Raw genomic sequence first — 14,235 nt, 5'->3', positions numbered from 1 at the left:
CTTTGGGATTTATTCTATTAGACTTTCCATTAAAGTAGACTTTGAAAAATGGAAAGGAGACACCTCCATTAAAACAAAGGGAACAAAAAAGGCTGTGATGTGAAGGACTGACAAAATAAATAAGATTCCAAATGCAGAAGCATAGATATAATATAATAAGATGAGTCTTTTACAAGATCGGCAAAACTCAGAAGAAGAAGAAGCATTCGAAAGACCCCAGAAACGCTTCTCAGCAAGTGGCACATTGAAATGTAGTCTGAATGGAGAAAGAGAAATTGGGATGGATGGCTCTCTCCAGCCAACACGAAAACATGTACGCCGTTGCCCAAATCAAACATGAAAGCTGTTGCCCACATATTAATAACAAGCCGGTTATGTTCTGCCTTAATTGGCACGAAAACACAAAGGAGGAGACTCTCCATTTGATACAGGAAGAGTGGCAGATTGCTCGCAAGACAGAGTCCAGGCCGAACACAAACAGCATCACGTCAAGCAACACTGAACTCCTGACAGAGATGAATGGGATTAAACTAAGTGGTAAGTCAGAACTTGAAGTCTGCAGATGAGGAAAAAAGAAAAGAAAAGAAAAGAACCAAGACCCCTGAAATCCAGAACAACTGCCAATTTCGTTCTTTGATGGCCAGCTTTCTACCAATTATATATCCTTGACGACTGCATCTCGGTGCAGTGACGAGGGTTAGGAAACGTAAAACCCCCCACCAGAGAAATCAGAACGGTTTCAGAAGTGGCTATTCCCCCTCCTCCGTCAAATTAAAAAGAGACCAGGCTGGAATAAGATGGGTTTCTGAATCATCAGAAGACAGAGATGAGATTGCTCTTGTTTGGCAAGCTGCCCTCCCGCTTCTTTTCTAGACTTCCTTCGGATAATGTCTAGGATCACTTCCAACATTACATTTCTCACTTCGCAACGGTCCCTGGGCCAGTTCATACTGCTAGAGTCCTCTGTGTGCCGCAGTTCAAGCACACGGCCGCACAAGGGATTATCACAATCATAAACAACAACAATGAAATTTATACCCAGCTCTTCCTCTCAAAGGAGCCCAGGGGAACAAACAACAATACAATTAAAAAAATGCAATGCAATTAAAATAATCTGAAACATCTTTACAAGACATAAAAACAAATTAAAAGAACATCTAAACTAGGGTTTACTGTTTGAAATATGGCAACCCTAATCTAAAAACATTCAAAAACACTATGAGCATCTTGAAACATTTGAACACAGCCAGATACCCTCGCAACCAACTAATCCAAGGTGGTCAGGAATAGCATTGTTCAGCCTGAGAGCTGCATTTCCTTCTGGGTGATTTTCCTGGGGTGGAACAGGAATGATTGGCAGAGCCAGAGGCAAAAAAGGTGGGACGATGGACGTGTCTCTTACCTTTGTAGTGCAGGCGATACTGCAGTCACATAAAAGCCAGAGGTTTCAGCAGAACCCCTTCACATCTCTCCAAGCAGGCAAGCAAGAGGCAACTCCATGGCTTGAGGTGATATTCCAACATGAGGAGGCATGTGGAGCAGGGTTGGCAGGGGCCTCAGCTTGGGAAGAGTTTCAAAGCTCAGACAGAGAAGCCTGGCCTTAAAGACCAGAGCGTTCTCCACTTCTGAACCAGCAGAAGCAAAGAAAACTTGATTGGCACCCTAAGCCCTTTTAAAATGTGTTGTTGTGTTGCTGTTGTCTTTATTTTGATTATGTGTTTTGTGGTTTTATATTCTGATTTTATGGAATGATGTATGGAAGTGAGAGATGTATGGAAGTGAGAGCTGGACTATAAAGAAGGCTGATCACTGAAGAATTGATGCTTTTGAATTCTGGTGCTGGAGGAGACTCTTAAGAGTCCCATGGACTGCAAGAAGATCAAACCTCTCCATTCTGAAGGAAATCAGTCCTGAGTGCTCACTGGAAGGACAGATCGTGAAGCTGAGGCTCCAATACTTTGGCCACCTCATGAGAAGAGAAGACTCCCTGGAAAAGACCCTGATGTTGGGAAAGATGGAGGGCACAAGGAGAAGGGGACCACAGAGGACGAGATGGTTGGACAGTGTTCTCGAAGCTACCAGCATGAGTTTGACCAAACTGTGGGAGGCAGTGGAAGACAGGAGTGCCTGGCGTGCTCTGGTCCATGGGGTCACAAAGAGTCGGACACGACTAAACAACAACAACATTCTGATTTTATCTCGAGAACCTCCCTGAGACCAGCGGGTATAGGGCGGAATATAAATTCAATCAACAAATACAACAACCACCATTTCATGGGAACAGTGCATGTGTGCTTTGACACACTATGGCAGGGGGCTGAGAAATGGAGGGAAGAATAAATGAAATGAGTTTGGGAGCCAAGCCCCTCTCTGTGGGCAGAGCACATCTCGTAGCACACACACACACTTTTGTATTCAATTCTTACCTTCTTTACAGTCTTGTCGGGCTCAAGAGCTATGTCCGGGATGTTGGCATCGACCATGAGGGAGAACAGGTTCAAAATGAGGTTGGAATACCTGTGGAGAAGAAGACGGCAGACATGGTAAGAAAATAATAACCCAGAGGGGAAGCCAATTTAGCCACAACCAGAGAGTATTGTGGAACAGGCTTATAGGGACTCAATGCATGAAGTGGATTCTTAATTGGCAGCCTGCCAGCCAAAATTTTAGATACAGTTGGATGCGCAATGTGGACAAAATGAGACATCCGAAGGTCAAATTAATCGCACTCAAAAAAGAACCTACAGCAAGTAGAAAACGAGCAACCTTAGCTTTTTGTTGGCATTAGCTGAAGCATTGGCTAATTAAAGTAAATTTCCTAGGGAGGATGAGAGACTATGTTACCTTCGCAAGATGGGTGGGGAACTTCTTTTTTCTTCGTCTTGTCAGATGCAGTTCCCAACACTTGCATTGCACCACTGGTTGGCAGTGCGAAATCCACGCTGCCTTGTCCAAGGAGCAGACTCGGACGTGGGTGGCACTGTGGTCTAAACCACTGAGCCTCTTGGGCTTGCCAATCAGAAGGTTGGCAGTTTGGATCTGCGCGACGGGGTGAGCTCTCGTTGCTCTGTCCCAGCTCCTGCCAACCTAGCGGTTTGAAAGCACGCCAGTGCAAGTAGATAAATAGGTACTGCTGTGGTGGGAAGGTAAACGGCGTTTTCGTGCACTCTGGTTTCCATGAAGGTGTTCTGTTGAGCCAGAAGCGGTTTAGTTCTGCTGGCCACATGACCTGGAACGCTGTCTGTGGACAAACACCGGCTCCCTCGGCCTGAAAGCGAGATGAGTGCCACAACCCCATAGTCACCTTTGACTGGACGTAACCATCCAGGGGTCCTTTACCTCTGACTGAGCCTTTGGGGATGGTTTAAAGAACTTTTCCTTAAAAGGGCATTTCAGGGGCTGGACCAAAATATTTCTGGCACTTCCACTGTGTGGAGCTCAGAGCGTGTCTCCTGTCCAACGTTAGCACCCGACCAAAGTTCTGTGAATTATGTGAACCAACCGTTTTACACCTATAACTTTGGAGATCCAAAAGCCATTTGTAACCATTAAAAAGGAACAGCCTGACAGCTGCCTTGAGCTTTACAACTGAAGTCTGTATGCTTGAAACAGCTGCTGGCGTTTCAAGGGAATGCACTTAACATTTTACTTTCTTAAAAGTAAAATACAGTGTGTGGGCTTTTTTTATATATAAATTTAATTTAAAAATTAAATTAATAATAGTTAGTACCAAGATTTGAAAGAGCTTCCACTGTGAGTGATTATTTGAACTGACCTATTTAACAGGAGAGGAGAAATCCAAATAAGGGAAAATGTTTTGTTTTGCTGTTTTTAATAATAATAATAATAATAATAATAATAATAATAATAATAATTTATTTATACCCCGCCCATCTGGCTGGGTTTCCCCAGCCACTCTTGGCAGCTTCCAACACAATATTAAAATACAATAATCTGCCAAACATTAAGAGCTTCCCTAAATAGGGCTGCCTTCAGATGTCATCTAAAAGTCTGGTAGTTGTTCTCTTTGACATCTGGTGGGAGGGCGTTCCGCAGGGCGGGTGCCACTACCAGGAAGGCCCTCTGCCTGGTTCCCTGCAACTTGGCTTCTCACAGTGAGGGAACCACCAGAAGGCCCTCGGCACTGGACTTCAGTGTCCGGGTAGAACGATAGGGGTGGAGATGCTCCTTCAGGTATACTGGGCCGAGGCTGTTTAGGGCTTTAGCACCAACACTTTGAATTGTGCTCGGAAATGTACTGGGAGCCAATGTAGGTCTTTCAATCTGAGCACAGGCTCACCTGTGCGTAACTCCAGCTTCCATCATCATTGTCCGTAGCTGGGGTTGAAGAGCTGTCTGGGATTGATGGCGAGGGATGATGGGAATTGTAGTCCAAAACTACCTGAAGGGCACCAGGAAGAGGAAGCTGGTTTAGATGAACTCAGGGTCTGATCTGCCAAGGTTGCTCTCATGTTCTTGTGCTTTTCAAGTGTCTCCTTGCACAACGGGTCATTAAGGTAAGGCAATGAAGTCCTCAATAGATCAACTGCAGTTAAGCTGCATTTATCTTCCTTCTTCCTGTGCCACTGAAGACACAAAGCCTTAAAAAATTGAGACTTTTCGCCAGCCTTTGCTAAACACTACCAATGCTGAACTGAAACGCAATTAATTAGCTAGCAAAGAACAGAAAGCATCACCGTTGAACAATGACATTTCCCTGTGACAGGAGCAAGGGGGTGGAGGGAATCTCCCTTGAAGACAGAAGATGAAGACAGAAAAAAAAGGCAGGAAAATAATTCTTTTAACAAATTATTCCCTTTCTTTTCTATCTCAGGGTGTTTTCATTTGAATTGTGTTCTCTCTTCCCCCACCAGCTTTCAGCATATTTTTAATATATTTATACAGCCATTCAGAGTTACTTGAGAGACTCCCCAGACTGCAGTCTGGTTTTCAGAACAGATATCTCCCTGATTCTTCCTAGATGCTTTATATATATTTAACGGAAAAAGATTGTGGGTTTATTCCCCCCAGTCTCCCGCTACCTTCTTGAGCAAGCTTCTTCTGTATCTCACCCCACCCTGAAACGAATTCCTTGGGCACAAATTCCAAGTGTCTTTCTCTCCAACTATTATCTTTAATATTCCTCACTTTTGTGCGTTTTGTTCCACATGCATCATAAAAAAAGATCCAATCAAGGTGTCGAGCCATTTAAATTCATTCCCGTTCAGGCTTTCTGGAGACAAAAGGCTGCGCCGGCAAAGGTTTTATTATTGCACATTATTAGGAGCGTTTAGAAAGGCAATCAAGTTGTAACCGCTAGATCCTCAACGCTCTTCACCTTTTAATCTTATTGTCTATTAGCACTTCTTTGCACAACTCCGGACATCCAGCTATCCATAAATTAAGAGAGAAGGCAATTCCTTAGCACCTGGGGCCAATTCGTAAGTAATGCCCCTTTAACCTTGCTCTGGTCATCTCGTATCTATAATGTCCTCTCCGTGGGCCCAACCTTGTGGCACATCACTCCTCTTTAGTCGGCGCACAACAATTCTGCTCAAGTCATCTTTCTCTCCGGACACTATCGCCACCATCACCTCTTCCCTGAAGACTGAACAGTAGCTCTCAGTCACTGTCGGCATCTATTTCCAGTTTGTCGTCTTCACCTTTAGAGCTCTTCACACCTGTTCTCTCTTTGCTCACGTCTTTCCTGAGACCTGTTGCTCTTCCCTGTGAGTTCACCTCCCAGTGGAGCCCATCTAGCTCCCTTCCTGACACTTATGGGTACACAGGAGCACACACACAAAGCTCCTTTATGCAGAGTTAAGATTCATAGAACCATAGTTGGAAGACACCCTGAGGGTTATCCAATGCAACTCCTTACAATGAAGGTGTCAAATTGCATTTCTTAGTAGTAGTAGTAGTAGTAGTAGTAGTAGTAGTAGTAATAATAATAATAGAAGGCTGATCGCCAAAGAATTGATGCTTTTGAATTACAGTGCTGGAGGAGACTCTTGAGAGTCCCATGGACTGCAAGAAAATCAAACCTATCCATTCTGAAGGAAATCAGCCCTGAGTGCTCACTGGAAGGACAGATCCTGAAGCTGAGGCTCCAAGACTTTGGCCACCTCATGAGAAGAGAAGACTCGCTGGAAAAGACCCTGATGTTGGGAAAGATGGAGGGCACAAGGAGAAGGAGACGACAGAGGATGAGATGGTTGGACAGTGTTCTTGAAGCTACCAGCATGAGTTTGACCAAACTGCGGGAGGCAGTGGAAGACAGGAGTGCCTGGCGTGCTCTGGTCCATGGGGTCACAAAGAGTCGGACACGACTAAACAACAACAATTTATTATTTCTACCCCACTCATCTGTTAAACATTAAAAGCTTCCCTAAAAATGCTTGGGATGGGGGTGTATGTTTTTAAAAACATTGGAAATGAAATTTGGCAGGTGTTGCCAGAGATAATAGAAAATTCCAGACCTGTGCAAGATGTACTTATTCTCTCTTTCTCAGACACACAGAAGCATTTTGTCTACTTTCCTATTAGGATATGTGTAACTGATACTCTGAATGTCACCTGCACAGGTTTATTCGGTTGCAATGATTCTTGGGAGAGATGGGAGTAACCGAGCTCTCCGATTAATAACTTTGTTTTCTCATTCTGCTGAATTGCTTCTAATGCATTATCAATGACAGCTTATCAAAGGCATTTCTTTCTCCCTCCCATCTCTACTTTTCAAGAAGACGGAGCACTACTTCCCCAGACATCCTTTCACATTATCCCCTCACGTCCGTCTCCCAAGGATCGCCACTAAAAGGCTGCGTTCAGATATCACTTTCGTTTATCATCCCGACACTTCCTTACCTGCTTAATTCCTTGTTTTACGTGACCTTTAATATGACAGAAAAACCACTCGTGGAAGTTTAGTGTAAGCTTAGAGGATTGCTAGGACACGGGTGGCGCTGTGGGTTAAACCACACAGCCTAGGACTTGCTGATCAGAAGGTCAGCGGTTCGAATCCCCGCAACGGGGTGAGCTCCCCTTGCTCAGTCCCTGCTCCTGCCAACCTAACAGTTCGAAAGCACCTCAAAGTGCAAGTAGATAAATAGGTACCGCTCTGGCGGGAAGGTAAATGGCGTTTCCGTGTGCTGCTCTGGTTCGCCAGAAGCTGCTTAGTCATGCTGGCTACATGACCCAGAAGCTGTACGCCGGCTCCCTCGGCCAATAAAGCGAGATGAGCGCCGCAACCCCAGAGTCAGCCATGACTGGACCTAATGGTCAGGGGTCCCTTTACCTTTACCTTTAGAGGACTGCTTGCAGTGTTTTCCATGATAATTCTTTCCGAGAATAAAAGAAAATAAAACTCACTGCAACCCTGTTAATTTAAAAATAAAAATAAAAACCATGGGAGTTTTGCACTGTAGTAATTTCGTGGGATGAAATTTGGGCCCGTCTCCATTTTCCCCTGCGATTTAAAATTTAGCATGACCCAATATCGATCCAAAGGCCACATCTGCATAACAGAACAGGTAACGCAGTGTAAAAGGAAAATTCGAAATTAGGGTGTTAGAATTATAACCAAGATTTTTGCTTTTCACATTTTTTTTGCTGTATATTTGTGGTCCGCCGCTTTGTTTTTTTTATGGAATAGAGCAGACATGTCCAACCGGTCGACTGTGATCTCCAGGTCGATCCCTGGGGTGCTTCAGGTCGATCGCTGGATTAAGAAAAATGATCACCTGTGTGCTCCTGAATAATTGCTCTGCGCCCCGCTCTGCGCCCATTTATGCTGCTGTCACCATAAATGTTCCCCAAAAGAAGGTCAAAACAAAACTCCTCTTGCCAATGCTCTTCAAAAAAAGCTCAACATCTTTTGGCAATGGCAACGGGTAGATCATTTGCATGATCTTGGCATGATCATGGGTAGATCACTGCCAGTTTTATTATACTGGGAGTAGACCGTAGTCTCTAGAGAGTTGGACATGCCTGGAATAGAGGAATGAGTTTGTTTTGTGTTCTTTTAAAAATAAAAAGATAAAGAAATAAAGCAAGAGCAGGAGCAGAAGAAAAGTGTGATGGTAAAAATGAAAAGACTGCATTTGTGATTGTGCCAGCCAGACATCCTCTCTGCTCAAAAGCGAAGGAAGAGCCGGCTGGCCAGCCCAGCAGCAGAAAAGCTTAAAAGCTTACCTGCGCAGGTGAAGGAAAGCTGTGTAGCACTGCTTGCGGAACTCCTGGTATTGCTCGCTTTGCGTCCCCCCCATACCTTCCACCATCTCTTTGTTCAGTTTCATGGGTGGGGGGAGAGGTTTTGGGTCGCGGCCCAGGATATAGCCAAAATCGATGTGGAAAAGTTTGCCTGCATTTGGAGAGAAGGTGCATCATCATTAATTATTATGGCATCTTTATTTATTATAAAAATAAATAATAAATAATATCCCCCGACTCTGGGGTTGCGGCGCTCATCTCGCTTTATTGGCCAAGGGAGCCGGCGTACAGCTTCTGGGTCATGTGGCCAGCATAACTTAGCCACTTCTGGCGAACCAGAGCAGTGCACGGAAATGCCGTTTACCTTCCCGCCAGAGCGGTACCTATTTATCTACTTGCACTTGGTGTGCTTTCAAACTGCTAGGTTGGCAGGAGCAGGGACCGAGCAACGGGAGCTCACCCCGTCGTGGGTATTCGAACCACGACCTTCTGATCAGCAAGTCCTAGGCTCTGTGGTTTAACCCACAGCACCACCAGTGTCCCTTAAGTAGTCTCTAGTAAATAACTTTGCGATTGTTACTATACGCCTATTACGTTAATGTGTTTTGTCAATTGGATTTGCGTAATGTAGGCATTCTGATGGTTTTGGACAAAATATTCCTGCATTGTGGGGGGAAAGACTAGATGACCCTGTCACTCCCTTACAATTCTATGATTCTATGATATGTGTGTGTTTCTCTGTGTTTTGCGTAAGTGTGTGCACATGTGTATATGTATGTGTATGTATATTTATGTATGTATTTATTTGTGCATTGACAGATAGAATGGTCAGCCCTACAACAGACAGAGCACACAAAACACAGACAAAAGCAACAAAAAAATAATGAAATAAGGTGATACTGCTGGGGTGGGGGCTACAGAATGAAAACTGAGGATTTCTTCATTTATATTGTCAGTTGGTTGACTATGAATCATTTATGAGAGCATTCCACCTTGGCTCAAAGCAATGAGAGCTCATTATTCTACCTGAAGTTGTGATTATTTTGCATTTTTCATGGGGGCTGGAGAGCACACTATGCCCTTCAATCTCCCCACTCCCCCTTATGAGGCATACTCCTTTTCAAATGATAATAAACCAGCTGACTTTCAAAAGAGGAAAGGCCACGCCAGTTAAATGCAACACCCCAAAACAAATGAAAACGGAGGAGCGGTAAACATTTCCAGCGGCATGAAGAACACACACGCACACACACACATTGGGCACCACTGGTGCCAACTCCAGGGAGCCATGAATGCTTTGGCACCCACAATAATATATTTGTGGGTTGAAGCCAAGTTGAAGCCCTTGGTTGTGGGCACCCACAATCTATGGTGGGCACTCGGGACGAGTTTATGGAACCAAAGGGGTGGCAGCCCAAGTTGTTTTTTATTATTATTATTATTATTATTATTATTATTAGGTATTTCCAACCACAGCTGGAAACAGCATGCTGGACCAGACAGCCCCTTGAGTGGATCCAGAAAGTCTCTTCGGATGAAGGAGACTTGGTACAATGCCCTGCTTGGAAATAAAAGCCTTGGATGGATGGTGATGAATTTACAGATGAAGGAGAACTCAACATTCCTGGTGAGAGGTCAAGTTTCTATCCTTGACCAAAGTGATGTCCCTCTAGCTTGGCTGCTGTAGCCATGGTGTTTGCATACTGTTAAGCTATTACACAAGAGCACTCTTCCCTCCAGCAGTTTCTGGCAACTGGTATTCAGAAGCTTTCAACTGTGGAGACTGTTTTCAACTGTGGAGGCAGAGCAGTCATTCTGGCAAGTAGCCATGGGAAGTCTTATCCTTCGTCAAGTTGTCTGATCCTCTTCTAAAGTCATCCAACTTGGTGGCCACCATTGTCTCCCATGGCAGTGAGTTCCGTAGTTTAACAAGCACTTTTACAGTGGACCCTCGGCTTATGTTGCCCTCGGGTAATGTAAACTTCGGGTTGCCAAAGTGGCAAACCCAGGTTTCGCCGCTCACACATGCACAGAAGTGCTCTACGCATCGCACGCATGCGCAGAAGCAGTCCTCCAGTTGCAAATTCCTCGGGATGCGGCAAGACCTCCGGAACGGATCCTGTTCGCAACCGGAGGTACCACTGTACAGTAGAAGCAAGATTTATATACAGCTTAATAATGCCATCTAAGCAGCTTAAATAAAATTAAACATTCAGAAGAAAATACCAATAAAATGAATGGATTTAAAGGAGAAGTTGACAAAAGAAAATTATCAAAATCTGATAAGGTTCCATAATCCGAGCGGAGTATTTTCTGTTGAAAGATCTCAGCAGTGGGGGAAATCTCAGCTAGGAGGGCTAGAGTCCATGGTGCTCAAACATCAATGATGTAACAGGCATGGTTCCATAGGTGCTGATTACTTGCATTGCTACATTCCACACTGCTGGCAAATGGCGTGGATCCCTATTACCTACTTTATAGGACCCATTTAAGGATGGATGTGATTTTTAAAAAGGCACAATCCCACACACAGACAGATATGTTTAAGCCACACTAATCTCAAATTTTCCTGGGTTACCTCCACTCAAGAGCAGTAAAATGTATTACCCACTTAAAATAACACATACATCTGAAAAAAAATATTTGAAAATCAGCAGGCTTTGATCTATGTTGCAGAGTTACACTAGTTATTTAATTAAGAACATTTAGAGGGATTCTTCTCTCTACTCATTTATTTCAAGACTGTCATAATGATGAGTATAGAGATACATGTATTAAAAAAAAAAAAAGACAGCAGAATAAGTCTTGTGGCTGCAATTACATTTCTCATCCAGTTCTGTACACAGGGAATAAGAGGTGTTAATTAATCTTAGCCTCATTTGCATATGTAGCTAGTTCAGTAGATCTGTGTAGCACACTTCAAAAGCCGTCAGAACAACAAGAAGGATTGGTGGAGGAGTGCAAAAATTAAGGAACTGGAAAAAGAAATATTAATATTTCTCTCTCTGTCTGTCTTTCTCTCTCACACACCATTTGTGTACCTTGCAATTGCATTAAATGCTTGTTAGGCCCTCATCAAACAGAATAGAACTAGAACACGTTATACCTTCTGTTCCACAAATAAAAATAAAGATTTGCACCATGCCCAATCCTGCACCTTAGGTTACAATATCAGCACTGTTCCTTATGTTGCACAAATGCTTTTGTTTTGTTTGTATTTATTTAACAGAATTTATATACCACTTGACTGCAAGAAAATTTCTAAGCAGCGTAACCCCCCCCAAAAAACCCCTGCTTGCCCCAAGCCTTTCTCCTCCCTGCTCAATCCCAAAACCCTTTTAAAAGAAGGGGGAGAGTATCACACAACAGTTTCCAAATCACTCTGTGAAGCGCACATCCCACTGTTAAACCTCACTGCAGGCATGTTTAACAGAGGGGAGGAGATGTTTCACAGTGCTCCCCCCTCCCCCAGTTAAACCAGCTTGTCTGGGCTGCCTGCCACCCACACAGTTTGCTTGACTGCCTGCTGTTCCTCAACTGCAGCGTGACGACACCCTTCCCCTTTTATGTATATAGGAAGAAATGTTAAAAATCACCGACAATAAACAGGTATTTGAAACTATTCAAATGATGATTAGAACTAACGTTGGCTAAAAATAAATGTAACAAGTGCAACTTCTGGGTGTTTTGATAGAATCAGAGAATCGTAGAGTTGGAGGATACATCAAGGATCATCTAGTCCAACCCCCTGCAATGCAGAAATCTCAACTAAAGCAACCATGGCAGGATAAAAAGGTAAAGAGACCCCTGACCATTAGGTCCAGTCGTGACCGACTCTGGGGTTGCGGCGCTCATCTTGCTTTATTGGCCAAGGGAGCCGGCATACAGCTTCCGGGTCATGTGGCCAGCATGACTAAGCCGCTTCTGGCGAACCAGAGCAGCATACGGAAACACCGTTTACCTTCCCACTGGAGCGGTACCTATTTATCTACTTGCACTTTGATGTGCTTTCGAACTGCTAGGTTGGCAGGAGAAGGGACCATGCAACGGGAGCTCACCCCGTCGCGGGGATTTGATCCGCCAACCTTCTGATTGGCAAGTCCTAGGCTCTGTGGTTTAACCCACAGCGCCACCTGCGGGCATTCCTAAACTAATATATTTTAAGGAGCTGCAGAAAAGAAGGTGCCACCCTACAATAGGCTCCTATCTGCCATAAGGAAAGAGGGAAGAAGCTAAGCTGTAGATTGGAATTGTGCCCCCCTGATCTGCAGGCCCCGGAATGGCTTTTTTCCCTTGTACTCCAACTTTTTCTTGGAAGTCAAACAGCTTAGTTCCCGAATGTTTTGGCTCCCAAACATTGCAAACCTGGAAGTGACTGTTCCGGATTGCGAACTATTTTTGGAAGCTGAATGTCCGACAGGGCTTCCGTGGCCTCCGATTGGCTGCAGGAGCTTCTTGCAGCCAATCAGAAGCCATGCTTTGGTTTTCGAACGTTTTGGAAGTCGAACGGACTTCCGGAATGGATTCCATTCGACTTCCAAGCTACGACTGTACTGTAGATCCAGACATTTGAATTTCGTTGCTTTGTCGCAGTTGTGTCTGCTGCATGCACATGTATTTGCATTTTATGTAAACTACTTCCAAGAACTATGGGTAGCAAATGGTATAAACACGAGTCTAATCGCCGCAAGTCATCCTGCATGTCTGTCCACACACGCAGTCCAGGAGTATTGGTCTTCTGTTTCGAAATATTCATGAGTAGCACAACAGCACGACACATCTGTACTGAGTTAAGGACTGCAAATAATCAGCATTTCATATTGCAGGGCTCCCGCCGCCATTCATAGACCCCAAGATGAGAGCCTTGCTGACCCCTCTCACTCTCAGCCGTCTCCCTGGATGAATATTTGCAGGGAAAGGGGTTAAAAGGGCCACGAGAAATGGCTCCAAGCTATTTGTCTCTGTCAGTTTAATCAACTGTTTCCTCCCAAAGAACGAGCATTTCTTATTTCAAATTTGTCAGAGTCAACAGTCATGACAATGACTGAAAAACAGCTTAAAATAAAGAGGGAGAGGGGGCAAGCAATGGGAACTCAAGGCTTTGTCTTCTTTTTTTGCAATGAAAAATTTGGTTTAGAAGCATCAACAATACAGTGGTACCTCAGGTTACAGACGCTTCAGGTTACAGACGCTTCAGGTTACAGACTCCGCTAACCCAGAAATATTACCTCAGGTTAAGAACTTTGCTTCAGGATGACAACAGAAATTGTGTGGCAGCGGGCGGAGGTTCCATTAGCTAAAGTGGTACCTCAGGTTAAGAACAGTTTCAGGTTAAGAACGAACCTCCAGAACGAATTAAATTCTTAACCAGAGGTACCACTGTACTGTAATAAGCTAGGATGAGTGAATTTAATGGCAAGCAATGGGACCTCAAGGCTTCATCTTCTTTTTTTGCAATGGAAAATTTGGTTTAGAAGTAAGGCAGCAACAATACAGTTAAGAGTCTTGTGAGCGGGAATTGAGATACAGTGGGGCCTCCTGCTGCCGCCACGCTGCTGGAGCACAATTTCTGTTCTCATCCTGAAGCAGAATTCTTAACCCGAGGTACTATTTCTGTGTTAGCGGAGTCTGTATACTGAAGCGTCTGTAAGCTGAAGCATCTGTAACCCGAGGTACCACTGTAATAATCTTGGTTGAGTGAATTTAATCCAAAGACTCATGGCAGCATTTTTAGCTCATACAGAAGTCTACACTGATCGGCTGAGACTCTGCAGTCTGACCTTGAGATGGTAGGAGTTGAACCCAAGACCTTCTGCAACCACGGCTGATACTCTGCCATTGAGCTACAGCTGGCAAATTTCTTAACAAATAAAATACCATTATTAGAATCTAAGACGAGATTGATGCTTTTGAATTATGGTGCTGGAGGAGACTCTTGAGAGTCCCATGGACTGCAAGAAGATCCAACCTCTCCATTCTGAAGGAAATCAGCCCTGAGTGCTCACTGGAAGGACAGATCGTGAAGCT

General features: G+C 44.3%; 1 protein-coding gene across 1 annotated transcript in view; it reads right to left on the bottom strand.

Moving 5' to 3' along the window:
* Nucleotides 1–14,235, bottom strand: part of PIK3C3 (phosphatidylinositol 3-kinase catalytic subunit type 3) — a 109,709-nt gene that overhangs the window by 32,105 nt on the left and 63,369 nt on the right. The window contains exons 21-22 of the mRNA XM_080972108.1: nucleotides 8,191–8,359; nucleotides 2,427–2,517 (exon numbers count right to left, since the gene is read on the bottom strand). Coding sequence (XP_080828234.1) covers nucleotides 2,427–2,517; nucleotides 8,191–8,359 — 260 coding nt within the window. The remainder of the gene's footprint in view (nucleotides 1–2,426; nucleotides 2,518–8,190; nucleotides 8,360–14,235) is intronic.

The sequence above is a fragment of the Podarcis pityusensis genome (genome assembly GCF_964106645.2).
Source record: "Podarcis pityusensis genome assembly, chromosome: 11".
NCBI classification, from domain to species: Eukaryota; Metazoa; Chordata; class Lepidosauria; order Squamata; family Lacertidae; genus Podarcis; species Podarcis pityusensis.
This window is presented reverse-complemented; position numbering and strand designations above follow the sequence as displayed.